Genomic DNA, 26,877 nt, shown 5'->3' with positions numbered 1-26,877 from the left:
TGCCTTAGTGCGCGCAGGGCCCTGCCCCGCTGCCACCGCTGCCCAATGGCAGGCGCGGCGGGGCGGGGCCGGGCGCGCCGCAGCCAATGGGCGCGCAGGGGGCCGCGCGCGGTGCGGGGGCCGCGGTGGCTGGTGCCGCTGCCGGGTTCGGGGCGCGACCGGCCGGCGGGGCGGCCGGTGGCGAAGATGGCGGTGGCGGGGTCCGGCTGGAGCCTGGCGGGGCTGGCCGAGGCCCTGGGCTCCTCGGAGCAGGCGCTGCGCCTCATCCTCTCCATCCTCATGGGTAAGGCAAGGCGGGGGGAGACGGGGCTGGCGCTCCGGGCGGGGCTCCTCGCCCGCCGGGGGAACGGGCGACCCCGCCGCCGCCGTGCCGTGCTGCGCGGGGGCCGGGACCGGGCATGGCTTCGCCCGCACGGAGCCGCACCTGTGCCAGCGCCGCCGCGCCAGGCCACGTGTGCTCGCCGAACCGGCGGGCGGGATGCCGCGGGCATCGGCACCGCCCGTCCCGGCCGGCAGCCCGCGAAGTGCCCCCGCTGCGGCCGCCCCGCCAGCCCCCGCCCGCCCGGCGCGCAGGGACCCCGCTGGGTTTCCCCGCGGGAGGTCGGGGTGCGGTCCTGGCAGGCCGCCTGTGGACGCGGGGCGAGGAGGAGCCTGCGAGAGACCCCGATTTGGGTCCGTGTCCCGGGCGCAGGAACTTTGTTTGGGATTGTCCCGTGAGTGGCCGGTGATGCGTGTGCATCCCGTGCCCCGTGCGCGGGTGTCCGCAGGGCTGTCCGCTCCGGGCTCTCCGCTGCCCATCAGTGCTGCCCTGTCCGAGTGCAGGGACATCGCTGTCCGGGGACATCACCCGTGTGTGCGGCGGTGGTGGCACCGTGAGGGAGAGGCGTGTCACCGGGGCACTACCGGGCAGGCTGGCAAAACCTTCCAGCTCCGTGCCAGGAGAACTGGGGTGATGTCCTGCGCTCCACCTGCAGCGCGAGGCGTGTTGCAAAACACAGGGTGCCTGCGCTTATGTAAACACGAGATGCTTGAGTTCCGTGCGAAATGGTTAAGGCAGGGCTGGAGTTGTGATGTGGGCTGGCGATTGAGGGGGAGGTTGTAGCTCCCAAAACATTAATTCAAGTGTGTGTATACATGCTATCTGTGTAAATCTCTGCAGATGCTCAGGGAAACTTTGGGTTGTGAAAGCATTTGGTGGTGTAGTCACCTAGCAGGAAAGAAATACAAGCTTTCCTCTGAACCTGAAAGTGTATTCGAAGTGATACAGCCACGACTGTGTAATTTGTCACAATAAAGTTGCTTTGGCTAACTAGAAGTGCAATATTTTTAAAGGAAACGCAAGCAAGAAAAACTGTGTCACTTCATAACCATGGTCTGCACCAGACTTATTTCTGCCTGATTTAGTTTATGATGTGTGAGATCAAACTGACCCAAACATTCTTCCCATGAAGGGTCGATACAGGAGACCAAACTGGTTATCGTTTAGAACTCAACGTAGAAGTTTGTTAAACCAAACTTCTACCAAGAAAAAATGAAGAATTAGGAAACACACAGGACATGCATACAAGTTAGCGTTAATTAGTCTAGCAGCTCCCCACCTCCAAACGAGAAAAGTCCTGCTTTCCTTTCTCCCACGTCTCCCTCTGGTCCTTTAATTGCGCTCTGATTGAATTTACGTGTTTGGCAGAAACCTAAACCAGAAAAGGCAGATACCTCGCTGCGAGGTTAGTCACCCGGATCAACCAAGGGACCAGTCTAACGAGTGCTGATGCAGAAAAGGTCCTAGAAAGTGTGTGTGGAGGCAGCCACAGCAGCAGAGGTGGCTCTGCAGAATGCACCACCACCGTACTCTCAGAGTTGCTTCTTGCTAGCAGTAAGCTGGGGACACAACATTTGGGAGGGTGTTTCCTGCTCAGCGTCTTGTGGGTGTGCAGCACCAGTTCTTTGAAATGAACAGCAGATAATTACTGTCCTGATGATGATAAGAGCTGCCTGCTGCAGTCAGCAGATTAAGGAAGCGTGAGACTCCTGTGTGCTGTTACAAATGTTCCGTGTGCAGTGTCGACAGTGAGCCACTGGGATGCCACAGTGTCTCTTCCCAAGGTAGACCACTATCTGTTTTACATAGCCTCAGTGGATCTTTAGAATTTGTATTAAAATTCTGGGAAGCAGGGTCCAGAGGACCGCTCACATCTCTGCCCTGCATGCCTCAAATGGATAAACCAAAGCAGGAGGCTTGAGCTGCACTTTCCCCTGTCCTTCCTCCCTAGCTCAGTATCTTTTAATTAGATGCAGTGGCAGGCATAACTTCAGACAGAGGGCTTCAGGGCATGCAAAACAGCCTTGCCTGCAGTTTGGCACTCCTGCAGGTCATGTAGGTTGAACCACTCAGGCAGAGGGGACTGACTCCAGCTCTCCTGTTTAATGGATGGGTGAGCACTGGGTGGGAAAGCATTATACCTGTACCATGACTTTAAAAGGAAGGGCCAAACACCACTCCAGAGCAACATGAGAGGAGAGTGAGAGGAGTTCCTTAGCCCCGCACAAAGAAATGTTCATTTAATTGCAGCTTAGTTTACAATCCTTTTAATCTCACTGGTAATGCAGCTAGTGCTGATGACCACTTCAGAGGATGGCATGGGGTATAAATGAAAGGCATTTCTAGAAGCTGGAAGTGGCATTAGGACGTTAAGTATGGCTTTTCCTTCGCTTCCTCCATTTCAGGTGTTTACAAAGATTCAGGAAGAAAACTATTTTTGTTGGCTGCAGTTAATACTGCTGAATTATTTCAGGACAAGGCCATGAGGGTGAAGCATAGTTCCAAAGATGGACTAAAAAGTCGTTGCCTATTTCTTCCTCTGTGATGCAGTTTCCCATCTACACTGTGCAGTTTTACTGTGACAACAGTTTCTAGGGTTTCACTTTCAGAGGATCACCACAAACGGGTAAAAATAGTCTTCTGAAAAAGAGGAAGAATCACAAAGGACTTTTCAACTTCTTACATTGATTTCTGAAGAAAGCTGAATTATTGTTGAAAAAATAGTCTGAATTTAGTCTCTTGATTCAGGATAAGTGTTTGCTTAGTAATGATCTGAAATAACCAAAAGAGGTCATTTAAAGCTGTTGGCATTCTGACATGACTGAAAAAAAATTAAATACAGGAGAGAACAAGAGAAGGAGAAAAAACATTCAAGAACTAAAACTAGAGTAGTCCTAAAGAGCACCACGTTGTTTCAGTGAACAAGTAACAGCACATTGCTGAGCAAATTATGGGGATTTTAGTCACAGTTTTGTATTTAAATCAGAGACAGGTTTATGCATGTTGCAATTTTGAAGTAGAGACTACAGCTAGAATAGAGTCCCTTACCTGGATTGTACAAGATGAAGAACTTACTGCAGACTTCCCCACGTAAAAATTTGCATAGACAACCTTTGAAGAAAGTAATTTGCAATTTGGCAGCAGTACCAGCAGCAGGAATACCTGAAGCACAATTCTGGACCCTGCCACAATAAAAATAGTGATATATCAGTACACTTATATCTGTCAGTCGTGCGAGAATGTCTTTGAGAGATGAACTCCAGCTTGCACTCTTCAGTAGGTCCCAGTGTTCCCACTGGAGCTGCTCCAGTGGTGTGAAGGAGATAACAGGGTTTCTGTGCTGCTGCTCCTGCCCTCACATGAGAGGGGACACATTTCTCTCCTGCTGGCACTGCTCAAAGCAAAAGCCAGGTGCAGGAGGCCTTATGGCACTGCGTATTTAATACTTTATGTTGCTCATGTTTCTTGCATGGCTGTACAATCCCAAAGAATTAAAGCTATTTATCTTAACATAATATTACACAGTGCCTTGTGAGCTACCTGCATAATATGGAGGGAAGCCAACATGCTGTTTACAGCCCTGAGCCAGAAATGACCCTGCTGGTTTGCCCAGACCTGCCAGGAAAAGCACTGAGAAAGTGTTCTTTCATTCCATGGACATAGCAGGGACCTGCAGAAAGTAACACATTCTTACCCAATGGGTGCCAGAAACCTGCTGCTTCACTTGCAAGTTGTCTTCTCTCCCCCTCTTCTACCTCTCATCATTTTTTTTACATACTCTGCTTCGTGCTCCCTGCATCCTGAAGGTTTTTAGGCTCAGTGAAATTCTTGTGGCCACCCAAAGCTGCTGACGTATCCCAAATCAAATTCCCAGCTGCTCAGCCAAGCAGGAACCTTTCTGCAAGGCCCTGTGAGCAACTGATTCTGATGGGTAAAGGATGGGAAAAGTTTTAAGAGGCAGCAATGTCCTCCCATAAAACCAGCCCTGTCACAGTGTGTTTTCAGTTCAGTTCGTGTGAAGAGAGCCCTGTTCACATGCTTTGAGACATGTTTTGTTATGCAAACTAAAGCACCAGAAGTGGACTTTCAAGGTAAACTCCTGAGCTGAATTAAAATACTCATGTTTATGCACCTAGTGTTTAACAAGGTGTGGCACTTCTGCAGTGTTAGAAACAGAAAGGAATAGCTTTGGAGTTAAAATATTAGGTAAGGCTGATATTTCAACACTTTTTTTCCCTGTTGTCCCATTCCTTTTAGTTTTAGCATTCTTATAAAAAAATGGAGACAATTGCCTTGTTGGATGTTAACAAAGGAGGAGTTAAATGTTCAGCAAAAAAGGGAGAAGAGGAAAGCTTGAAGATGAGATAGAGCATATCAAAGGGGAAATAAAGGGAGCAGAGATGAAAAGAATCTTTCTGCTGTTCTTATTTGCAGCTTTATCTCTGGAAAAAGAGAAGCATCTTAATCACCCAGTCCAGAAGATGGCAAACTTGACAGTACTATTTTTGCTTGAGATTAGTGGAACTTTTCTCCTGCCTAATCCACCTTCTTGATGATTTAACTTCTTTTGCTCAATTAGATTCTTGCATTTGTGGACAAGCTGGGCTTTGTGCAGTGGCCCATTGCTCTCCCAAATGGCCATGGCCAAGAAGCTGAGCTTGTCCTTTCCTTCTGTCTCCATGGTTCTCTTAACCAGAGATCATCCTCTTCTTCCTGTCAAGTAAAACAATAAAAATAATCTCAGTTGCTAATTCCATTCTATAGAAAGTGTGTGTCTAGAGGGAAAACCCAGCGCTGTGTGCAGGCTGTTTTTCAGCTCTGTGGTGCATAGGGAAGAATGAGTTTGGATCAGAGGTTCCCTGCTGTTTTCTCCAGGAGTTTTACAGCCACTTTCCCACTCTGCTTCATCCACTCTGCTTAGGGAGCCGTGAAAGGGGAGTTTGGCAGAGTGGGAGCTGCTGGGCAGAGCCTCCTGGCAGCAGGGAGCAGGGACTCTTGTCCTGTTGCTCTGAATGGCAGAAGCAAAGCAGCGCAGCGTTTCCTGCTGCTGGCATATCCAAAGGTGCCATCCAGCTTGCCAGAAGGCAACCACAGCTCCAAAAGCTGCTCTGCTAATTCAGGCTGCTTCAGGGACATGGTAGTAGGGCAGGAGTACTGGTGTTGTTATCAGCAGGAATTGTTTGTTGTTTAACAGATAGTTTATCAGTGTTCAGAAGGGCACGGGCTACATCAGGATGACCATTGCTACCCACTGCTGTTTGGAGGTTAAAGTTTGTATCAGCAGCATGCAACTGGCCCAGTTGTAAAACTGAGAAAATTATCCCATGCAACAAAACTGTAGGTAAACTGCAGTCCAGAGTGCTGACAAGTTACTCTACATATCAGAAGAATTTAGGCTGATGTTGTGACTTTGGACTGGAACAGCAGCCACGTAGTGCAAGACCAGGGTTAAAGTTTATAGTTTCTAAAACCATGGATGCAGTGTGTATTATTAGTAACTCTCTATTTGCAAGGGTTCATCATTCTTTTTCCTTCAGAGCAGCATTACCCAAACCATGACATGATCTCCTGGTTAGAGCTAAAAAGGAGCACAGCTGACAAATGAGACAGGTCTCAGAAAGAGTAGGAACACTAGTTACATTATAGTATTCAGTCATACTTTAATTATGTCTATAGAAATGGCTAGAGGGAAAAAAATGGTAGAAATTGACTGGTTTGCAAAATATTAGTGGTTTTTAAGAGAGTGGGAGACTCTTTAAAAGGAAGGTTTTAAACCATGCATATTGATGAACAGCAGTCAATTGTGCTTTGCCTGTATTTCTGATTTTTTCTCCCCTTTGCTCAGAAGGGGGAAACATTTTTCCACACTAAACCTCAGCTTTTAAACTTTTGATCTAATAAAACTTCATATTTTTTACCACTTTCTATTTCTCAAAGCCAATTCTTCCTATGTTTTTTTAAACTTCAGCAGGAAGATTGGCTCATGAACAAAGAATCCCCATTTGTATGTTTCTGAGTAAAAGGCCAGTAGAAAATACTACTTTTTTTCTTTTTTTTTTCCTTAATCATGTGAATTGCTCTAATTCTTTGAGTTACTCCTGTATCCCCAGAGAGCCCGTGTGATGAACTCTCTTTGCCAATTCCCTCTTTCCCCCTCAGCTAGTGTTCAGGCCAGCAGTGGGGGTGGAACGGGACAGAAGTGGGCTGTGTAAAAAGCATGGAAGAGCGGGAAGGGAGAGGCATGGTCAGGGTAAGGCATTTTGTAGGGGAGTTTGGAGCTGCTGCTTTGGAAGGGAGAGCAGGCTGGATGTGCAGGAGGGAGGTTGCCAGGCTCTGGGAGCAGAGAGCCGTGGTATGTGGGGCTGGCCAGAAAGCAGCCTGTGGTGTGGAAACCGGCATGGGACACAAAAGGAGGAAGGAATAGCAACAAGGAGGCAGGGAAAACCAAAAGAGGGGTGGCAGGAGGCTGAGGAAATGGGGAGCAGCAGCTCGGTTTCAGGAGGCGGCAGGTACACACCTGGATGCAGCAGAACATGAGCACAAAAGGATCTAGAAAAGAGCCCCAAAGTCCCCAACTGCAGGGCTCCCTCCCAAGGGATTTGTGGGGTTGGAGAGGGCCTTAAAATGGCTCCAGCCTGTGAGCACTGCCAGACATGTACTTAAATAACATGACAGAGTTTCTCATTTCCTCTCACGGTAGTGACTAGACTTGGCCTTGCTTGTTGGAAGCCTTCCATCCATCATACACTTCTCGGCAGAATGTGCATTTCATCACCTTTTATTACTGCTCCCTATAAAACATGACCACCTCCTGCTACTGCTGCTCCATTAGTGCAGGTAGCAGAGCTCCATCCACTGCTCCTGATCTCAGCCAGGATGATGAGTAGTGTGGATGCCAGTATTGTGGGACGTGATGAATTTCCCCTTTTTCTTAGCAGCATAAGAGGACACGCCTGCAAAGCAGAGCAATAAAGTTACAAGATGCCAGAATTAAAGTGGCTTCTTGTATCCCAGTTCAGTGCCTTCTGCACATGCCTTTAGAAAAGGGAATTGCAACACTTCCTGTGCCACTGTGCATTAAGACTTATTATATTTACTGTCTGCTATGTGGCAGTGCTTATTGCATGCTTCATGAAACTCACCTAGACAACAGAATTTAATTGAATTGTGGTGTTCTGTGTGACGCTTCTCACTGTACTACCAGAGTGCTTCACAAATATTTACTTCTCACTCGAGCCACAGATGAATAATCTGGAGGCATTCCTAACTTAGACTAGGAGTTACCTCACAGAAAATGCAAGGAAAAAAACCCTTCCACTTTTCTTAGCTGCTCCATATGAAATGCTTCTGACTGATTTTTTTTTTCCAAAAATACCACATGAGTAGTACCAGTGATTTTAGTTACAGCTTTGTGTACCCAGTAGTTCACAAATCAGATGCAAATCCAAAGTTGCAGAGTTAGAAAACCGAGAGTATCTTACTGGAGGTCACCTGAGGAGATCTGAAATTAAAGCTGAAAGAACTCATTGAGGTGGGAGTAGGACTGAGGTTTTTTGGACATTGTAATGGTATTAACCATAAAGTTTTTCTCTTCCTCCTCCCTTTTTTTTTTTTTTTTTTTAATCTAGCTTCTTGCCATGTTCATTGTGTTTGTCACATAATTTGGAAATGAATCACAGGCTAAAGTGTGATTCATGTATTTAAGCATTATCCATCTCATATATTGAATGAGGCCAGAAAATGTAATCCTGTAATTTTTTGCACTTCAATGTCAGTTTTGCTATAATTATGTTCCCATTAAAGTATTTTCTTCTGTACAGAGTAATTCATCTGGAGTCTGTCTCCCAAGATGCAAATGCAGTATCAGGAATTAACACTATGCCCTGTGTTGATAATGTGTGATGCAAAGTACATGTTCAGAAAAACTGTAGTTTGGTTCATGACAAATACTTGTCTAAGCTTATTTACAACTCTTCCTTTTATTTTTTTCTCTCAGGATATCCTTTTGCCTTGTTCCAGCGCTACTTCCTCTTCCAGAAGGAGACCTACCTCGTTCACCTCTACAACGTGTTCACAGGACTCTCAATTGCTTACTTCAATTTTGGTAAGCTGAGGTTGGGAAGAGAGAGCTGCCTGGCCCAGGGCATGCTGCAATTTGGGAGGGAGCACCTATAGATCTAATTTCTATTTCTCATCTCTCTCTTTCTTTTTCCTGCCCACAGGGACGCAGTTTTTTCACTCCCTGATATGTGTCCTAATCCAGTTCCTGATCCTGAGACTAATGGGTCGCACAATCACTGCCGTCATCACCACCTTTCTCTTTCAGATGGTAAACCCTCCTTTTTTAGTCCCTGGGTTTGTAGAAGGGAGGCCTCTGCTCAGTTTAGCACTTCAGTAGCAACTGTGGGTGGAAAAGTGGAGGCAGATCAAAACCAGCTGGAGGAATTAGTTTGAATAACCCAAACAATGGTTTCTTTCAGACATACCTTATGGCTGGATATTACTTCACAGCCACAGAGCATTATGACATCAAGTGGACAATGCCACATTGTGTTTTGACACTTAAGTTGATTGGTGAGTGACACCTCTCTTCTCTTTCTTACACTCTGCAACCTGTGCCCATCCCAGGGCTTCAAGTTTTCACTGTTTCTCACCTCTAGGTCTGGCCATTGATTACTATGATGGAGGAAAAGATCCGGTGAGTTAGACACCATTTCTCCATCATTCCATGCTGTCCCAGTGAGCTAGAGATCAGAAAATCAAGTTCAAAGGATGTGAGTTAGCAAGCTGCAGTGTTAGGTAAAAGCCACAGCTGAGAGGGGAGCCCCTGGGAGTGTTTGAGGGCACTGAATTCTAGACTGGAACAGAGACAGTAGTGATTAGAGATGGACAGAAGTTGTTCCAGTTATGTCAGAATATTACTCTGTACCCTTCCAAATTTCCCACCATCTCCTTCCCCCAAATCTATTGCTTTAGATTCCCAATCCCTGATGCTTTGTGTCTTGTGGGTAGCATAGCTTTAACTTGCAGACAATCAGTACCGGATCTCAGTTCCCATCTTCCTTTCCTTTGATTAGTCTTTACCATGTGCTTGTCAACGGTTGCCCTTTACCATTTGTTAGGACCCCGTTTTTAAGCTCAGAGAAACAGAGAATTGCACAGCACAGTATGTGGGAGAGGGCACTACACATGCTACAGTCCCTCAAATCCTGCTCCAAGTACCTGCATTCCCCATCTCCTGTTTGAGGCCTGACCAAGTCTGTAGCATCCATGGAATCACCGCTGACTGCAGGAAAATGAGGTCAAGATGAAACTTCCTGAGCTGAAGCTTCAAGTATTTAAAAACAATTTTGCCATCAAGAAGTAGGATTTGTAGCACAATAAGATCTTGGGAGAGTACATGGAATTGCAGCCAGGGACTGGAATAGGTCAGATACTGCAGTGCTCCTACTGTGCCTACTCTGCTGCCAGGGATGCATGTCAGCGGATCCCTTCCATGCTGGGAGCTTATTTGGGAATAGAGACCTGTGCAACTGGTTTCAACCATTGGATCTTGTTGCTGTTTGGAGGGAGTGGGCATAGAGAGGGGCTGGGGAGAGGAATGGACATGAAGTACAAAGTGTAAAGTTCCATGTCCATGGGGAGCAAGAACTGAAACAAAAAAGAAACTGAAAACCAGTAAGGAGGCAGGGTGAGGACATAATATCCAGAGCTGGATGAAACCCCTGGGATGATGTTAATGCCACTCCCTTTGGTGCAGGAGTTCCTGACCCCTGAGCAGCGGCGATTTGCTGTTCGGGGGGTTCCTACCTTGCTGGAGGTCTCAGGATTCTCCTATTTCTATGGTGCCTTCATGGTTGGGCCTCAGTTCTCCATGACAGACTATCAGAAACTGGCAAGGGGTGAGATGACTGACGTTCCAGGCCAGAGACCCAATAGGTAATACAAAGCTGCTTGGCTTCTCCCTTTCCTATGATCCTAGAATGCCGACTCCTCCACATTCCCTGCAGCAGACTGCCTTCTTACCTGGACACAGAACTACTGTGGCCAGGAGTGATCTATGAGACAAGGCAGTCTTTCAAAAGTCTCTCGTAACTCTGCTTAACGTCCCAGCATTGTTCCAGGGCATGAACATCAACAACCATTTGACATCTTTAGTACAGACTCAGTTCCAACCTGGTGATGTTTGCATCCCAGCTTCCAAATGGAGGCAGCTGCTGCAGTGGAATGTCGTGACTCCCTGTCGCTGTTTCCCCCACCTCCTCCTCTCCACCTCTTGTTTTTAAAACTATGAGTTTGATGGTCTCTTTCCAAGGCATTTCCTTGACCTTGGTATTTTTCTTTCTCAGTTTTGTGCCTGCTCTCAAGCGCCTGAGCCTGGGTCTCTTGTTTCTGGTAACCTACACCTTGTCGAGCCCATACATCTCTGACGAGTACCTCACCTCAGATGACTATATGGTATGTATTCACTTGGCCTTGTGGGGTGGGGAAGAATTCTGCTTCTCTGGTGGGCACTGCATCTACAAGAGTGGAATTATTTTTTTTATTGCTTTGTTTTTATTTTTGCCTCAATTTAAAAATAAGTCAGCAAATAGTGATAAGATTTTCCACAGCTAATTTGGCTTTACTGCCTGTTGTGATGATTCCACCTGATGCAGAACAGGAATCTGTTGAGCAGAACTGAAACAAATGAAAGCTTTTACAAATAGATAATTGATCTTAAATGCTGCTGTTGGTTTTCATATGTATTTTATGACCTTTTAATGACTTTCCATTTAACCATTATGTGCAAAGAATTTCACTAGAGTAACTCGTAAGGCTTACCATAATCTTTGACGTTCTTGGAAAGCTCCTAACAAATAATTCCTACTGGCAGATTATAAGCAAGCATTTTGATTATGCTAATCCCAGAGTCTTCCCAAACTCTACCTATTTCAGTATAGCAAAATATTACCAAAGGAAAGAGAATGATGTGTTAAGTTTGCATAAGCCTGGCAGCCCAGCCCGTATGTCTTAACACAGATTAAACAAAAGACGGTGATGAAATACCTTGTGTCATAATGGCCACTCAACTCCAGGTTTTATTTTTACTCTGTTTCTCTCTTATCTCTGCAGGAGAAGCCTTTCTGGTTCCGTTGTGGTTACATATTGATCTGGGGCAAAATTATACTCTACAAATACGTAACTTGCTGGCTTGTTACGGTGAGTCTAGATGTCGTTCCAGAAGCAAAAGACAAATGAATAAAGGTCCAAGCCTCTTAGACTTAGCACTAAATGGAAGAAATCCAAATATCTGGAAATCATTGCAGTCAGTTCAGCTTGCTTTAAGTTAGCAAAGGCTAGCTAACCAAAAGGCAGTTCTTAATCCATATGTTCCATCTGTAGTGATGCTCTGAACACAGTGATAGTCAGCACTTCCTCAGCTCTGCTTCTCCAGCAAAAATAGGGCAATATTTTCATCTTGTCTTTCTTATGCATTTTCTGACAGGAAGGTGTCTGCATCCTTGTTGGTCTGGGGTACAATGGGAAAGACCAGAATGGAAAACCTTTGTGGAATGCCTGTGCCAACATGAAGGTCTGGCTGTATGAGACAACACCTTTGTTCACAGGGACCATTGCTTCTTTCAACATCAACACCAATGCTTGGGTGGCCCGGTGAGCAGGACAAAATTCTCCTTCTATAATGTGTCAATTCTGTTCTGCCAGCAGAACCAAGACCTTAGGCTAAGCAGGAGCACTAGAGGAACAATCTGCCAGTTTTCAGTTTGTGCACCTTTTCCCATGTTTTGCTGCTGTGCCCTTAGAAACAGGTTATTGGGGTGCTGGGTCAGAGAGCTCTATTAATTCACCTGGAATGGCAGTTCATTAATAAAGGCAAGCAGCTGATGGCAGCAGAGACTAGAATGGGACTACTGCAAGCCCTTGGGGCTGCCTGCCTGCTCAGCCAGCCACAGAGCTGCTTCCTGCATCATAGCTCTTGGTGCTCCCCACTCCAAACTCAGATGGGTTTTGGTTCAGCGCTTGCTGGGACCCACAGCTAAGTTGTATGTCCTGACACCCCCTCTCCCTTATAGCTGGGATTTCTTTAAGACTGTTTGGATGTAGGTTTTGCCCGGGTCATGCTGTTCCTGCCAGCATGGGGCGTGCAAAGGCATTGGGTCCCCTGGGCCCTTCATCCCTGACACAGCAGGGGAGGGCAGAGGATAACCTGCAAGCACTTTGTTTCTTTTCTGCTCTAGCTACATCTTCAAGCGCCTGAAGTTCCTGGGCAACAAACTGCTGTCACAGGCCCTGGCCCTGTTCTTCCTGGCCATCTGGCACGGGCTGCACTCTGGCTACCTGGTGTGCTTTCAGATGGAGCTGCTGATAGTCATCGTGGAAAGACAGGTGTGCTTTTTGTCTGACTTACCAGAACAGGGGGGCCTGTGTTAGCCTCTGTCCCTGGGTCTGGAAAGTGCCATGCTGAAGGCTTTATTTGCATCAAATATGAAAAACAGCTGCTTACTTTGGAATTGATTTTCAAGCATGGCAGGGTTTAGTTTTCAAGTTTAGTAGGTTGCTGCCTTCTGCGTGAGCAAACCATAAATATTTTGCAAAAGCTGACAGGGAGAGAACTGGAAAACTTGGCATGTGAGCAGAGGGCGGCTGAAGTGCTTGGCAGCTGGAAAGACTGGAGGACAAACACATGAGCTGAATGCCTCTGTTAAATCTCCTAGTACTGCAGGAACAATATTCCTTATTAAAATGTATTTTCTTAATTAAAACTTTGGCCAGGACAGGGGATTTAGCTACTTTTTTGGACTACCTGCTTACTAAAACACATTTTACACGGCTGGATAGAGAACTTTGGCCCCAGAGCCTGCATATACAGCCACAGGACATCCAACTGTTGAGAATTCTGGTTTTTCTCTTTAAATTAGGCCATGGACCTTGTTCGGGACAGTCCTGCCCTAAGCACTTTGGCCTCCATCACTGTCTTGCGGCCCATCTTCTACGTGCTGCAGCAGACTAACCACTGGATGTTCATGGGTTACTCCCTGGTGCCATTCTGCCTTTTCACCTGGGACAAATGGATGAAGGTATTTAGAAGCCACAAACAGACGACCCCACGTGGTCAACGCTGGTCCCTCCATCCTCTCCCCTGGGTTCTTGGCTCAAAGCTGGTTGCTGATCCCCAACCCTGCCTTTCTCTTCACAGGTGTACAGGTCTATTTATTTCTTCGGCCACGTGTTGTTCTTCACCTTGCTGCTGGTGTTGCCTTACATTCGCAGATCAATCGTGCCACGGAAAGAAAAGCTAAAAAGAGCAGAATAACAGCCAAAAGGTAAGGCTGTATGAGGTAGAGACCAGGAGGTAAAGTGGGGCAGCAATGCTGCAGCCCAAGGTGAAAGGCAAACATGGAATCAACCAAAGCAAATATAGGGCACCTCTGTTTTTCAGATTGTACCACCTGTGCATTCGTAGGAGTTGATCTGACACTCCGGAAGCAAAGCATCACCTGCCAAGTTTGCTGTGTTGAAGTCTGACTATTTTTCAACGCAAGGAGGGGGAAGGAGAAAGCACAGGGTCAGAGACCCGAAAGGAGGGGATGCGAGCGAGCCTCCTTGAGCCCCTCCACCTTCTGTCCGTTGCCTTATCTCTGCCGCCCCGCGGCCGGCGCTCGACTCTCCGCTGACACCCCATGATTGTACCACACTCACGGCAGGTGCTGCGTTGGATTGGAGCCACCTTCTGACTTTTCTACGTTTGTCATCTAAGATAAAAATTGCTCCTGGTCTTTTTAACATCGGCTTCAGCTCCTTTCCTCTCGGGCGCCTCGGTGTGGGAGTGTGAACTGTCACATGCCGCCGAGCAAGGCGATTCTACAGGACCGAGTGACACCAGGGTGAGCAGGGCACAGCTAAGAATTCCACTTCTGTGTGACAAATTTGGGCCAAGCCCCTGCTATAAGGGGATCCAGCCTGCCCACATATGAAAAATGAGAAAGTAAAATTCACGAGCGCTTTTTACTCAAAAAAGGTACCTTTAATAGGAGGAAAAAGGGTCAGTGGGGCAGTCTGTTTAAAGTCTCATTGCTTCAGAAGCTACAAGGACAAAGTTGAATTGTTTTCCAGGAGCCCAAAGATGCACCAGGTCCACACCCAAGTCAAAGAGCCCTTCCAGAATGTGAAGTCACTGTATACAAGTCCGTCATGACAGCGGTAGCAGCAGCTCATACTATTCCCCACACTTCCTCAAAGGCAGTAGTAATTTTAGCACACGTCAGGGCAGCAGAAAGTGGATAGTTGCTGATGGAGACCATCTTTTCTGTATAGTCAACATTGACCTGGGAGAAGAGGAGGGGAAAATAGAACAAAACAAAAAATTACCAAGTTGCAAAAAGTTTTCACTGAGCCCCATCTCCATTAGTACAAGAAAGACAAGGAGCCACTGGAGAGGGTCCAGCAGAGGCTAGACAGATTATTGGGACATGGAACCATCTTTATGAGGAGAGACTGCAGGGCCTGGTTTGTCTAGGGAAGGGAAGATTGAACGGAGATCTCGTTAATGCACATAAATATCTCAAGGGTGGGTGCCTAGAGGGTGGTGCCAGACTCTTTCCTCTGGTGCCCAGCAACAGGACAAGGAGCAGTGGCCATAAACTAAAACACAAGAAGTTTCACCACAACATGAAGAAGAACTTCTTTACTCTGAGGGCGGCAGAGCACTGAACAGGCTGCCCAGGGAGGCTGTGGAGTCTCCCCCTCTGGGGACATTCAAAATCCACCTAGATGTGTTCCTCTGTCACCTGATCCAGGTGACCCTGCCTTGGTAGGGGGTTGGACTAGATGATCTCGAGAGATCTCTTTCAACACTAACAACTACAGAGGCACAGTATTTCCTCAGCAGGGAAACTGCCAGCCTTCCCTTGGGAGGGACAACAGTCCCAAGTGTTGCAGTTTTGGGCCTTTTTTGACAAGCATACAGGGGAAAATAGGGGGCTAGGTAGAGGGGAAACCAAGCCAAAAAGGGCAGATAAAACCTCCATATTCAGAACAAGACAGAAACCTTTTCACAGCCCCAGGTGAGGGATACACACACTTACCGAGCCGTGGGCAAAGGCTCCCACCACGATGACAACTGGATCGGCTGCAGGAACCAGCTCACGCAGATCTGACACCTGTGATGCTGCAAAAGAGGTGCCAATCTTCATACAGCCCACGGGCAGATGGTCAGTCACTGGGTTTTTAATCACCTGCAGAAAGCAGAAAATTAATAGGGGTGTAGAGGTAACAGACCCTGACACATAGCTAGATCTATTGTTTGCTAAAAGCAACAAACAAACAGAAGATTCATCAGCTGGTTGCAGGCTGCATCAGGAGCTCATGACTGGTGCATCTGGAGCACTCCATCCTCATTGTCCTTGGTGGTGCTGTCATTCCACAGCCAACACTGTGTACGCAGTTCAACATCACAGACTGCCCTCGCCCAAAAAATCAAATCCCCTTGAGGTAAACATCCTGTTTTCCTGTCCCCCTGATTACCCACCAAGTACACCCAGGTCCTTGGGCAAAACCAATCCCAGATGGGTTGAGGTATGCCCAGAATGCAGGTGATGTAGAGGTAGATGAGCCTTGGCTGTGGAGAGCAGTAGAATGAGTAGCAGAGCTCCCCATGAGCAGCAGTGCAATTCCTGAGTAATCCAAAATCAAAAAAGTCCACAAGACCTTCTCCAAGTGACAGTAGGTAATATAGAATAGCCAGGAGAAGCTGAGGCACAGCACTGCTCCCAGAAGAGCATCCCAAACACCACCTTCTCCTGCAAAAAAAGCCATGAAGGACTCATTGGGCAGCAGGGTCAGGATCCCCAGGCACAGGGACAGAACAAACCCCAGCAGGTGTGCCCAAGTGTTGCCAGTCTCAGTGTGTAGCTGGAAGATGTTCTTGAAACAGGCACAGAGGGATGGCATGGAGGACCTATAGTTCCCTTGAGGCAACTCTGTCTCATCTTGGCTGGCAAGCAGGCTGCTGCTGGGATTTAAAACCACTCTCTTTCTTTGGAGTCCAGATTTTTCACAAGAAAGTTACAACACACATTTAATTTATGGTTAGTTCTTCTTTGCTTCTGGGAGTGTTGCTGACCTGCATGCTGACCCTTGTCTTTGGGCAGATGCACTGGCTAGGGCCAAGCCCTCTCTGCCAAGGTGTCATCACCATCAGCTTCCTCAGGCTGCTGCTTTTCTGGCATTTCCAGCACCAAGGGTAGTTCTTCATCTGAGAAATCTGATATCATGATTAATCCTTTGTCCCTGTGGTTAATCCAGTCTTCCTCTCTGTGACTGCAGAAGCCATTCCAGTTAATTACATCTTCATTTCCACCTCTCTCTGCCTTTTTGAAAGCTATACCCAAAAAGTGTCAATGTCCAGGTGTGGCAGTCAGGCTCACTTGAGGAAACAGATCCCTCAGCTCCAAAGACAGGTGTGTTTGGGGTTTCCTTCCTGCAGCAGCAGCTCCTAACCAGGTAGCACGTGGGAGAGCCCCCCTGGAACCAGCGCCCCTTGCAAGGATGGGATAGCACCCCTAGCAAGGAATTGCAGCCACACCCACAACCGAAAAAAAAAAACCACCTCCCCCACAAAAAAATCCCTCCTGCATTGCCATTAGAACGTTGCAACATTAGCTGTGAACAGTTACAGAGTATTTACCTTCAGCAGTTTCTGAGGCCCATCAGCTGCTCTAACACTGAGCTTATGCAGCAGCTGAACTGCCAAAGAGAAAACAAGAAAAAAAATCACTTAAGCTGTGTGGGGATTTGCTGCACGAATCCCATGCTCTGCCTGAGCCGAGCTACGCAAAAAGCCCACCTCTAGAGTTCCTATCACAGTCTGAAAACACTTATTTTGCTGACAGCACAGCCTCCTGCTGGCACTCCCCACTGTGCTAAGGAGCACACGGTTGGGGTATGCATCCTGCAACATCCCAGAGAGATGTTTTCACTTCTGTGCTCTTCTCTCACTTTCACATTTTATGGCTAGTGCCAGTTTTTGACTTTTCCCAAAGTTCCCCCAGTCCTGGCCACCTTCCTGTATTATTCTATAGCTGGTGTACAGTTTGGATCTCTTACCCATAAGACCACAGAATCGATCAAAAGTTCTTGGGATTCTGGTTTGGGGATTGACTTCAATGAGAACATTCTTCTTGGTGTGGATGTAAACCTGCAGGAGCCCAGCCCGATTCAGGGGGCTGTCCATCAGCATCAGGAGGCTCTGAAAGCCAAAAGCACACGGTAGTAGAAAGGCACAGGAGAGAGAATCTAGGGAAAATTGACCGTTAGCCCCCACAAATGCAGAAGGGACCGGTCTCGAGGCTGAAAGCTCATCCCACTATGGGAGGTAACGCTATAAAGGTAAGAAACTAAGCCCAGACCCAAACAGTGACTCCACCAGCATAGCGGGGGAGGCCAAACTCGCCCCCGAGCTCCAGGGGCACAAGTGGACTCGCGGACCCTCGGGACGATGGCCCGGAGCCGCCGTGCCGGGTACCCCGTGCAGCCCGGGCCGCCAGAGGCGCGCCGCACCCCGCGGGTACCTGGTGCGTGATGTCGGGCCGCACCTCCCCGGGGTCCCGGCCGTTCCGCAGCAGCAGCGCCTTGTGCTTGTCGCAATTGAGCAGCTCGAACGTCTTCCCCACCTACGGGCAAAGCACCGACAGTTCAGCAGGGAGCGAGAGCATCCCCAGCGCGGCCCGGCCGGACCCGCCCCGATCGGTCGCCGCCCGCACCTTCACGGTCTCCAGGCTCGCCCCCTCCAGCACGACCAGGAGCCGGCGCTGCCCGCGGGGCCGTTTGGCCCCCACCGAGCGCCCTTCATCCTCCTCATCCTCCTCCCGCGCATCCCCACGTGCCCGCCTGGGCGCCGCCATTTTGTCACGCGGCCCCTCCGGCCCCGCCCCGGCCCCGCCCTTCCCGCCGCGGCCACCCAAGATGGCGCCGGGGCGCGCCCTCTATCTGGCTCCGGCCGGACCCGCTTCCGGAGCGCCTCGGCCGCCGCGCCGGAAGGCGAGTGCTGGGGGAGGGAAGGGGCAGCCGGGGCGCTCCTGGCGCCGCGGTTTCCCGCCGGAGCGGCACGGCGGTCGCTCCTTCCGGTGTCCTTCCCGGCGGGGGCGGCGGCGGGGCGGCCATGGCGCAGAACCTGAAGGACCTGGCGGGGCGGCTGCCGACCGGGCCCCGCGGCGTCGGCACCGCGCTTAAGCTGCTGCTGGGCGCCGGTGCCCTGGCCTATGGCGTGCGAGAGTCAGTCTTTATTGGTGAGTGGAGTTCCCCCTAACCCCTCGGATCCTTCATGCCCGCTATCCGTGCTGACCAAGCCTCCGCTCTCTCCCCGCAGTGGAGGGCGGCCAGCGCGCCATCTTCTTCAACCGCATCGGCGGCGTGCAGCAGGACACCATCCTGGCCGAGGGGCTGCACTTCAGGTAGGGCCCGGCCCCCCCGGCCCCCTTCCGGGCCCGGCGGGGCCCTCGCCCCTAACGCGGCTCCGCTCCCGCAGGATCCCCTGGTTCCAGTATCCCATCATCTACGACATCCGAGCGCGGCCGCGGAAAATCTCCTCCCCCACTGGTTCCAAAGGTGAGACACAGGGGCCGCGAGGGGGGAGGCACGGGACTGGAATTCCGCCATAGTGCTGGCGCTCCTCACACAATTATGGAATGCTGAGGGCTTGGAATAGATCTTAAAAATCGTCTAGTCACAATCTCGTGCCGCGCATAGTGACTCCTTGCACCAGACCAGGTTGCTCAAAGCCCCGTCCGACCTGGTCATGAGCAGCTCCAGGGCTGGGCCATCCACAGCTTCCCTGCACAGCCCGTGCCAGTGCCTCACCACCCTCTCCGTAAAGGATTTCCTCCTAATTCCAACCAGAACGCCCCTCTCCCCGTGGATGCCGCTGCTCCTTGTCCTTGTCCTTGTCCCATCCCGGCTGAGGGCTGCGGGGGCTCTCGCTGTGCCCCAGCCCTGACCCGGCTGTGCCCGCAGACCTGCAGATGGTGAACATCTCCCTGCGGGTGCTGACGCGGCCCAACGCGGCCGAGCTGCCCAGCATGTACCAGCGCCTGGGGCTGGACTACGAGGAGCGAGTGCTGCCCTCCATCGTCAACGAGGTGCTCAAGAGCGTCGTGGCCAAGTTCAACGCCTCGCAGCTCATCACGCAGAGGGCCCAGGTGAGCCCGGCCCGGCAGCCTCGGGGGGAGCCTGCTGGCAGGGGAGGAAAGGGTGGCTGTGCTCAGCTGGGGAGTGCATCCTCATGGGAAGAGTGTCCCATGCACAGTTTGATTCCAGTGCAGGTATAAATACTGTGTTGACAGCTTCCCAGGGGGAAACTGGGTGTGTTGGTGCACAGAGTACACCAGAATGTAACATTAGGGGAGAAGAAGCCGGTTTGCTTAATTGTCCACAGGTGTCAGTGGAACAGCCTTTTAAAATACAGATCTTGGAATGACTGTCAGAGCAAATTAAGCAGTTTCGAAAGATCTGAAAAACAATGGGAATGAGCAGTTAACAAACAGTTAACCTGTCAGTGATGGATGCTTCAGAAGGTCACAGATAACTTCTGTTCACAATCACAGAAAGGGTCAGGTTGGAAGGGAACCACAGTGGGTCATCTGGTCCAGCCTCCCTGCTCAAGCAAGGTCATTCCAGAGCACATGGCACAGGATTGCATCCAGATGGTCCTGGAATGTGTGTAGTGAGGGAGACTCCACAAGCTCCTTGGGCAGCCTGTTACAGTGCTCTGTCACCTGCACAGTAAAGAAATTATTTCTTATATTCAGGTGGAGCTTCTTGTGTCCTGGTTTCTGCCCATTGCCTCTTGTGTTATTGTTTGACATCACTGAGAAAAGCCTGGCTCAGTTGTCTTGGCACCCTCCCTGCAGGCACTGATTAGAAAAGGCTTGGACTGTTCTCTGGGGGAGTGTTGCAAAATAATAGAAACATCTAGCTTTAAAATGCCTGTTGTGAAAGTTTGTACTGTAATAGTTTGCCAGGGATTCTGAGAGCTCTCATCCCTTTAGAGCTGGTGCAGAGAGGGGGTGCTGGCCTTGTTGTAAAAGGTGTTAGAGGAGGTCCTGCAGGACCAGGACAGTGCTGAAGAGGAAAAGTTGTTAGATGAAATACAAAGCATCTCTCAGCTATCAGAGACCACATCGCTCATCCATGTCAAAAGAACCAAAGAGTAGAACTGAGTATCCTTAGGTTTTGTTGTAAGAAATTATCTGCATTCCCCTGGTGAGGGGCTTTGGCTTTTTGTGCTCATCCACATGGAGTGCACTGCAGGGATTTGTTGGTTTTCATGTAGAAAGAGAATGCACGGAGAGGATGGGACAGCAAGGAATATCTGTGAGGGTTTCGGCTGTGCTGGAAGCAAAAGCTGTTAAGCATCTGTGATCTCAGATGAGAATCATTCTTTGATCTCTGAAATTTTGGAACAAACTGAATTACATTTGTCTTTTTGTTATGTATCCATCCAGTGCTTTTTATTATAAAGTTATGTGGTATTGAAGGGATTGATAGAAAAAAAATCAGTGATTTCATGTAATTGTGCACTCACAGCTCCCTCAGGAAAGGTTTCTGCCACTCTTTAGAGTTCTGCTCAGAAACCGCTGCAGTAAAAGTAAAAGCAAATGGTCTGCTGGCCAAGCATGTGATACTGTAGCAAAAGTTTCTGTTTAAGTAAATATTTGGTACAGGACTTGTCAGGCTGCCTGAAAAAGATGCTGGGAAGTAAGAGTAGAATAAATCAAAGTATCTAACAGCAAAACCCAGCCAAAGCAGCCACAAAAAGCGGAGTAGCTACACGAGACAAGTAGCTACTGTATTAAGAGATGCGATACAGGTTAAAAAAATTATGTGGTCATTTCTTTTTTTGTGTTGGAGTACAGTTATGAAAGCACAGCCTGCAAACAGTGGCAAAACCAGGGTGGATAAAGAAATGTTTATTGCCAAAACTGTGGGAACTATGGAACTGGATGTAGCAGGATGTGAAAGTAAAAGATGCTTTCAAGGTTTTTTACTTTCATAGTGTTACTTGCATAGAGCAGTTTAGTAGTAACTATAAATGAGCTGTAGTAGAGTTTTGAAAATGGTTTTTGTGGCTGTGGATATGTTACTCAGAGGTGGTGTTGATGTCCATGGTTTGGAGCTGGGGTTGGGGAATGTCTCTCCCAACGCTGTGAGGAGCAGCTGTGCTTTGCTTTTGGAGTGCTCAGAAAGTGAGAGCACGCTGTGCTTGGGACTACTCTTGTTGCTGTGTGTGTGTTTCAGGTGTCTCTGCTCATTAGGAGAGAGCTGACAGAGAGAGCCAAGGATTTCAGCCTCATCCTGGATGATGTGGCTATCACAGAGCTCAGTTTCAGCCGTGAATACACAGCTGCTGTGGAGGCTAAGCAAGTGGGTGAGTTCCACTGGTGCCTGACAAGGGTGGATTGCCTTTGCCTTTTCACTGAGCTGTTAAACAAGGAGGTGGAATTTGGGCTAGTGTGTCACTGCTGTGTCACTGTATAAGTTCAGGCACAGGGTTACAAATCTCTAAGCCTCCTTAGTAACAGAGCTGAACAGGTTTATTTTGCAAGTGTTACCAGAAAGCCATAGCTAATGGGATAGACCACAGGAGGGACTGAGTTCCCAAAACTAAGGTTTCTCTTCAGACTGGGACTCTGTCACTCACTGTGGGGGGTACATGTGGAGGCTCTGGGTGCTGTGGGTTTTACTCAAGAGAAGGTAAAGTGCTCTCAGGTATGTTTTGTACTTGGATGTGGTCCCAGAATGTTACTGGTTCTTTGGGAAGCAGAGCCCCTGGTCTCAGCTGTCAGGTTCTGTTAGAAGAGACAATGTGTTTCCAATGCCTGTGTCCCTTCTCCCTGCAGCCCAGCAGGAGGCACAGCGTGCCCAGTTCCTGGTGGAGAAGGCCAAGCAGGAGCAGAAGCAGAAGATAGTTCAGGCTGAAGGAGAAGCGACAGCTGCCAAGATGATATCCTGCTTCAGGAGATTTTGTGGGATGTGGCTTATGAGCTTGGCAGTGCTGAGGATCTGTCACACTGGGCTCATGCTTAGGAGAGTGGGATCTGATGATAGCTCAAGTAGGTCACTGTTCTTTTTTCCCTTCCTGCAGTCGGCTGGAGCGAGGTTTGTCTGAGGTTACAGGCCATGGACCTGCGCTCCTTGTTGTAAAGTTTAACTTTCATTTGCTGTGTGTGACCATAATCCATAATGTCCATATCTGGGCAGGTGAAAATATGCCTACCCAAAGGCTCATGTTACTGGGAAAGAGATTGCTTTTTACCCACTGAGATGTTCTTGAGTATGGCTTAGGAAGAATTCCTTGAGGGTAAGCGGCTTCTGTTTGTGGGATTTTCCTTAACTTTGGTTCCCTTGTACCTCGGGGAAGCTCTCAGCAGGAATCCAGGCTACATCAAGCTACGCAAGATCCGAGCTGCTCAAAACATCTCAAAAACGGTGAGCATTTGGGCACAGAATTCCCTTTGTCCTTTTGCAGTCTTTGTGTCCCCCCAGCCCAGTGGCCACATGATGAATTTAAGGCGAATGTGATCTGCCCTGTCCTGATCTTTGTTCCTGCCCAGCCCTTCTCTGCTCAATTAGAGCTTAAGACTTAGCAAGGATCTGCAATTAGATGTGAAGCTCAGAGTTCATGCCCTTCATGTGACATGGTCAGATCCACATCAGATTCCATCACCCACCCTCTGCTGCAGCCCCCTAAAGCTTCTGGTTAGCTGCAGCTGAGAAAGGGGGACAGATAAATGTGGGATCAAAGGTCTTTGTGACAGAGAGACAGAATGAACACTTCTTTTAGAAAGTCTGATGGCTCTGGGATGGGAACTCAGGAAGGAGGGAGTTGTTTTGGGGAATTGCATTGATTTAAATGAGATCTTAAGTAATTAACAAGAATGCTGTATCTGAAGGGGGAGAAGGGTTCCTAGTGCTGTTCCTCCATGTGCATTTTTAGTCCTGGATGCCATGTCTGTAATGTATTTCTTTTTCAGATTGCTGCCTCACAAAACCGTGTGTATCTCACAGCAGATAACTTGGTACTGAACCTGCAGGATGAGGCCTTCACCAGGTAAAGGGGCTGAGTGCCTGGGTTTGTCTGCACCCTGCCTGGGAAGCTGCTCCCCTTGCTGGAGCTCTCTCAGGATCTTTTTCTGAGAGGACCCCGATGTCAGAGGATATAGCCAAGTAGGGAGCAGCCTCTCCTACTGCGGGAATGGGTTTTTTTGTTTAATCTCATCAATTTACTCTTGGTTTTTTTTCTTTCCCACCCTGCACCCCTTACTGCATCTGCTGACACAGAGGAAGGTAAGGCACTGCACGTTTTGATCCTTTTGTTAGTACTGGAACCAGGCTGTTGCTGTTTCCTGGTGCCTGGCATGTTTCTGGCCTGGGCCATTTTGGCCCCAGCAAGTTTATTCCAGTCCCCACCTCAATTCCCATCTGTGATGTGAAACTTGAAGCTTTCTCGTAAAGAGAACCACACAAACACGTACATGGAGTGTGCAGTAATTGGAGCTCCATGTGTGCCTCGTAGGGAGCCTTGCATGGGAAAGGCAGCAGTAACTGTGGAGCCTTCTCTGAGCTACCACATGTACAGGGCATCCTGTGGTTATGGCAGACAGGGCTAGAAGGAGGCAGGCAGATGATCTTGGGAATTTGTGGTGGTTTGGGCTGATGATCTCTGGGGAAGATGCTTTTGTTATTGTCCAGAAGCTTTCTAGTTCATGTGAGACCACTCCATCTCCTGCTTTCAGAGCTGTCAGGGAATTTGGTGTTTACTGAAAAAGGCAGTGCCAGCTGAGCTAGCAGGATGCAGCTGAAAGCTTAGATTTCTCAGAACTGAGAAGGGAAACCAGAGTTGGTTTCTTTTCTCTGGGATCTTTGATTATAACATCCTTTTTTCCTCACTTCTGCCCAGATTCTGTTACATTTGTTCCAGAAGATTTAAGGGGCTTTGGAAAAGAAAAAAAAACACCTGCCTAATAGGAAGGACTTGGAAGTTCAGATCCTTTGGGTGTGACCCATACCTCAGAATCCATATTGAGGGCTGGTACAGCTTTGCTTGTCCTTTCTGGTGACTTGTACTGATGACTCTCTTCTGTCTCCCTTTCAGTGACAGTCTCCTACCCAAAGGCAAGAAATGAAAGAAGCTGAAGATTCCTAGAACCAGCATTGCTGACCAGCAGAAGATAAGAGTGAGGATCTTTGAACTCCCTCCACTAGTATTGTTTGTCCTCACTATGAAGTTTTTAATCCAGTAGCCAGATTTTGTCCCCATGCCTCTGCTCCATCTGTGGTGATTCAGTTACAGGAACGAGCTCTGCCTCTAGGCAGCTGCAATTCCTTCCTCATCCCACCAGTTAAATTTGGAGAGGGGGCAAAGGGGCTTACTGGTATTAAACCACGTGGATATTTGCCTCTAATCTTCATTAATATTTAGATTTCTGTAGGATATCAAATTATTTTTTGGCCAAGTGAGGGAGTTCTTCTGCCATCAGCACCAGGCTTTTTTTTCTAGTCAATTTTGATTCTCTCTCACTCTTGATCCCAAGAGAACCTGGGACTGAATTCAGGACAATGCCATTCATTGGGTGCCTGTCACTGCTGGAATATCTTACTTGTGTCACTGTCTGCTCAGTGATGCTTTCAGATATTTGTAAAAATTAAAGAAAAAAAAAACAACCAAATTTTTATTGTGTCTAAGTCTGCTTAGTGCATGGGGAAAAAAGTGGTTATTTTATGTAGTGAGAGGTGGAACAGAGATTTTATTTGGTTGAAATTGGAATGAGGATGAGGAAGGGAAAGGAACAAAAGAAAGAAATTCACTCAGGGTCACTGGCAGATCATCAAAGTGTGGGGGGAGAGGAGAGATGTTTGGATGCTCATCGAGCTGTGTGGGTGACCAGGCTGGTTCCTTAGCTGCCTGTGAGGAAGGGCTGCAGATGAGGATAGGTTTTCCTGCTTTTCCAGGTCACAGCAGCATCTCTGCTGTGTCCTGCCCTCCATTGTTACACCTTGGGCTTTTTCCCCTCTCTGTTTTTCTGGCTGAAAAGAGGAGGAGAAATCTTCCTCAACTGACTAAACTCCTTTGCTTGCGTTTCAACAGCAAGATCTTGTGTCCTTTAGGGGGAGCTTCTTGCTGTTTCTGGGCTGCCCTGTACTAAGATTTAGGGCTTTGAGGTTATCAAAGCAGCATAGATTCATAAATGTCCTGAGTTGGAAGGGTCTCACAAAGATCAAGTCTGGGGCAACCTAGAAGTTAAACTTCAGGTGAGAGCATTGTCTAAACACAACTTGAACAGAGACAGACTCAAGGTTATGGCTGCTCCCCTGGGGAGCTTGGCCACCCTGTAAATTACCCTTTTTTTGACACCCAACCTGGACTTCCCCCTGTGCAGCTTGAGCCATTCCCTGTGTCCTGTTGCTGGACACCAAAGAAAAGAGATCAGCACCCCCCTTCTGCTGCCCCTGATGAGGCGTTAGGTCAGCCCTTGGTCTTCTCCAAGCTGAATTAACTTTGTATCCTCAGCTGCTCCTTGTAAGTGACACATTTCCTTGCTGTCTTTGTTGCTCTCCTTTGGACACATTATAATTATTTTTATATCCTCCTTGCATTGTGGAGCTTGAAGCTGCACCCAGTGATGGTGAGGCTGGAGCTGAGTGCAGTGGGACCTCACTTCTTTGGCCAGCTAACTGTTCTGTGCTAGCCACAGCCCAGCATAACGCACCTGCAGGGCCTGCCGTCACTCAGAATGCCCAGAGTCTTTTCTGCAGGGCTGCACCCCAGTCTCATCCTTCAGTCTGTGTTCACATCCAGGATTGCAGCATTCTGGGTGCAGAATCTGGCATTTGCTCTTGTTCAGTTTTGCGTGGATGAAATTGTGGCTGTGTGCTGAATGCTGTCCAGAGGGATATGGTGACACTATCTAAAGCTTTGCCAAAACAAAAAAAAACACCCCACATCTGCCTTCCTTTTGACTGCTAGGTGGGTAGCCTTGTTGTGAAAGGTCATTACATTTGTAAGGCAGGACTTTCCCTTCAAGAACTCATGCACACTTTGATCAATGACTGCATTGCCTTTCAAGTCTTTTTCTTGATAGCTTCCAGACTAATTTTCTCCACAGTTTTACCAGGCACCAAAGTGAAACTGATTGACTTGTAATTACCAAGATCTTCTTTTTTCCCCTTCTTGAAAACTGGGACAGCATTTGCCAGCCTCCATGTCAACTTACACAGATTTCCAAGGCTGCTGATTAATAACTGAGAGAGGTCTCACAGTTACATGACCACCTCTTCAGTACCCTGGGAGGAATCCCACTGGGCCCCATAGACTTGGGTGCATTCAGTTGCAGCAGCAAATCCCATACAAGTTCCAAGTCAGCTGGGAGTTCATCATTCCCCCAGCCATGGCCATCCAGCTCAGGGCTCCAGACACCCCCTTGTCACCAGTGTCAGAGGAAGAAGCAAAAACAGCATTAAATGTCTCTGCTTTGTCACTATTTGGGGATGAGGTGACCCAC

At 48.5% G+C, this 26,877-nt stretch overlaps 3 protein-coding genes across 3 annotated transcripts; 2 read left to right on the top strand and 1 right to left on the bottom strand.

Annotated features, from left to right (window-relative positions):
- Positions 1 to 86: 86 nt before the first annotated feature.
- On the top strand, positions 87 to 14,104 carry LPCAT3 (lysophosphatidylcholine acyltransferase 3). The gene is given in 14 exon segments (XM_064723764.1): positions 87 to 128; positions 130 to 283; positions 8,316 to 8,423; positions 8,542 to 8,648; positions 8,800 to 8,893; positions 8,980 to 9,017; positions 10,080 to 10,258; positions 10,669 to 10,777; positions 11,435 to 11,521; positions 11,808 to 11,974; positions 12,559 to 12,706; positions 13,240 to 13,398; positions 13,518 to 13,644; positions 13,761 to 14,104. Coding segments are annotated over 13 exon segments (1,509 nt in total). The 3' UTR covers positions 13,635 to 13,644; positions 13,761 to 14,104.
- A 219-nt stretch (positions 14,105 to 14,323) lies between these two features.
- Positions 14,324 to 18,245, bottom strand: EMG1 (EMG1 N1-specific pseudouridine methyltransferase). The gene is made up of 6 exons (XM_064723793.1): positions 18,082 to 18,245; positions 17,890 to 17,991; positions 17,426 to 17,567; positions 17,007 to 17,065; positions 15,406 to 15,555; positions 14,324 to 14,646 (listed from the first exon to the last, which is right to left on the bottom strand). The coding sequence occupies exons 1-6, from the start codon at positions 18,220 to 18,222 to the stop codon at positions 14,533 to 14,535; spliced, it is 708 nt and encodes a 235-aa protein (XP_064579863.1). The 5' UTR covers positions 18,223 to 18,245; the 3' UTR covers positions 14,324 to 14,532.
- A 140-nt stretch (positions 18,246 to 18,385) lies between these two features.
- Positions 18,386 to 25,044, top strand: PHB2 (prohibitin 2). Its single transcript, XM_064723777.1, has 9 exons — positions 18,386 to 18,606; positions 18,687 to 18,771; positions 18,846 to 18,925; positions 19,331 to 19,515; positions 21,614 to 21,743; positions 22,216 to 22,319; positions 22,727 to 22,804; positions 23,350 to 23,662; positions 24,471 to 25,044. Exons 1-8 carry the CDS (start codon positions 18,480 to 18,482, stop codon positions 23,428 to 23,430), a joined length of 870 nt encoding a protein of 289 aa, XP_064579847.1. The 5' UTR covers positions 18,386 to 18,479; the 3' UTR covers positions 23,431 to 23,662; positions 24,471 to 25,044.
- The last annotated feature ends 1,833 nt before the right edge of the window (positions 25,045 to 26,877 follow it).

This window comes from Zonotrichia leucophrys, chromosome 1, assembly GCF_028769735.1.
Source record: "Zonotrichia leucophrys gambelii isolate GWCS_2022_RI chromosome 1, RI_Zleu_2.0, whole genome shotgun sequence".
Classification (NCBI taxonomy): Eukaryota; Metazoa; Chordata; class Aves; order Passeriformes; family Passerellidae; genus Zonotrichia; species Zonotrichia leucophrys.
Note: the sequence above shows the minus strand (reverse complement) of the source record. Positions and strands in the feature narration are given on the sequence as shown.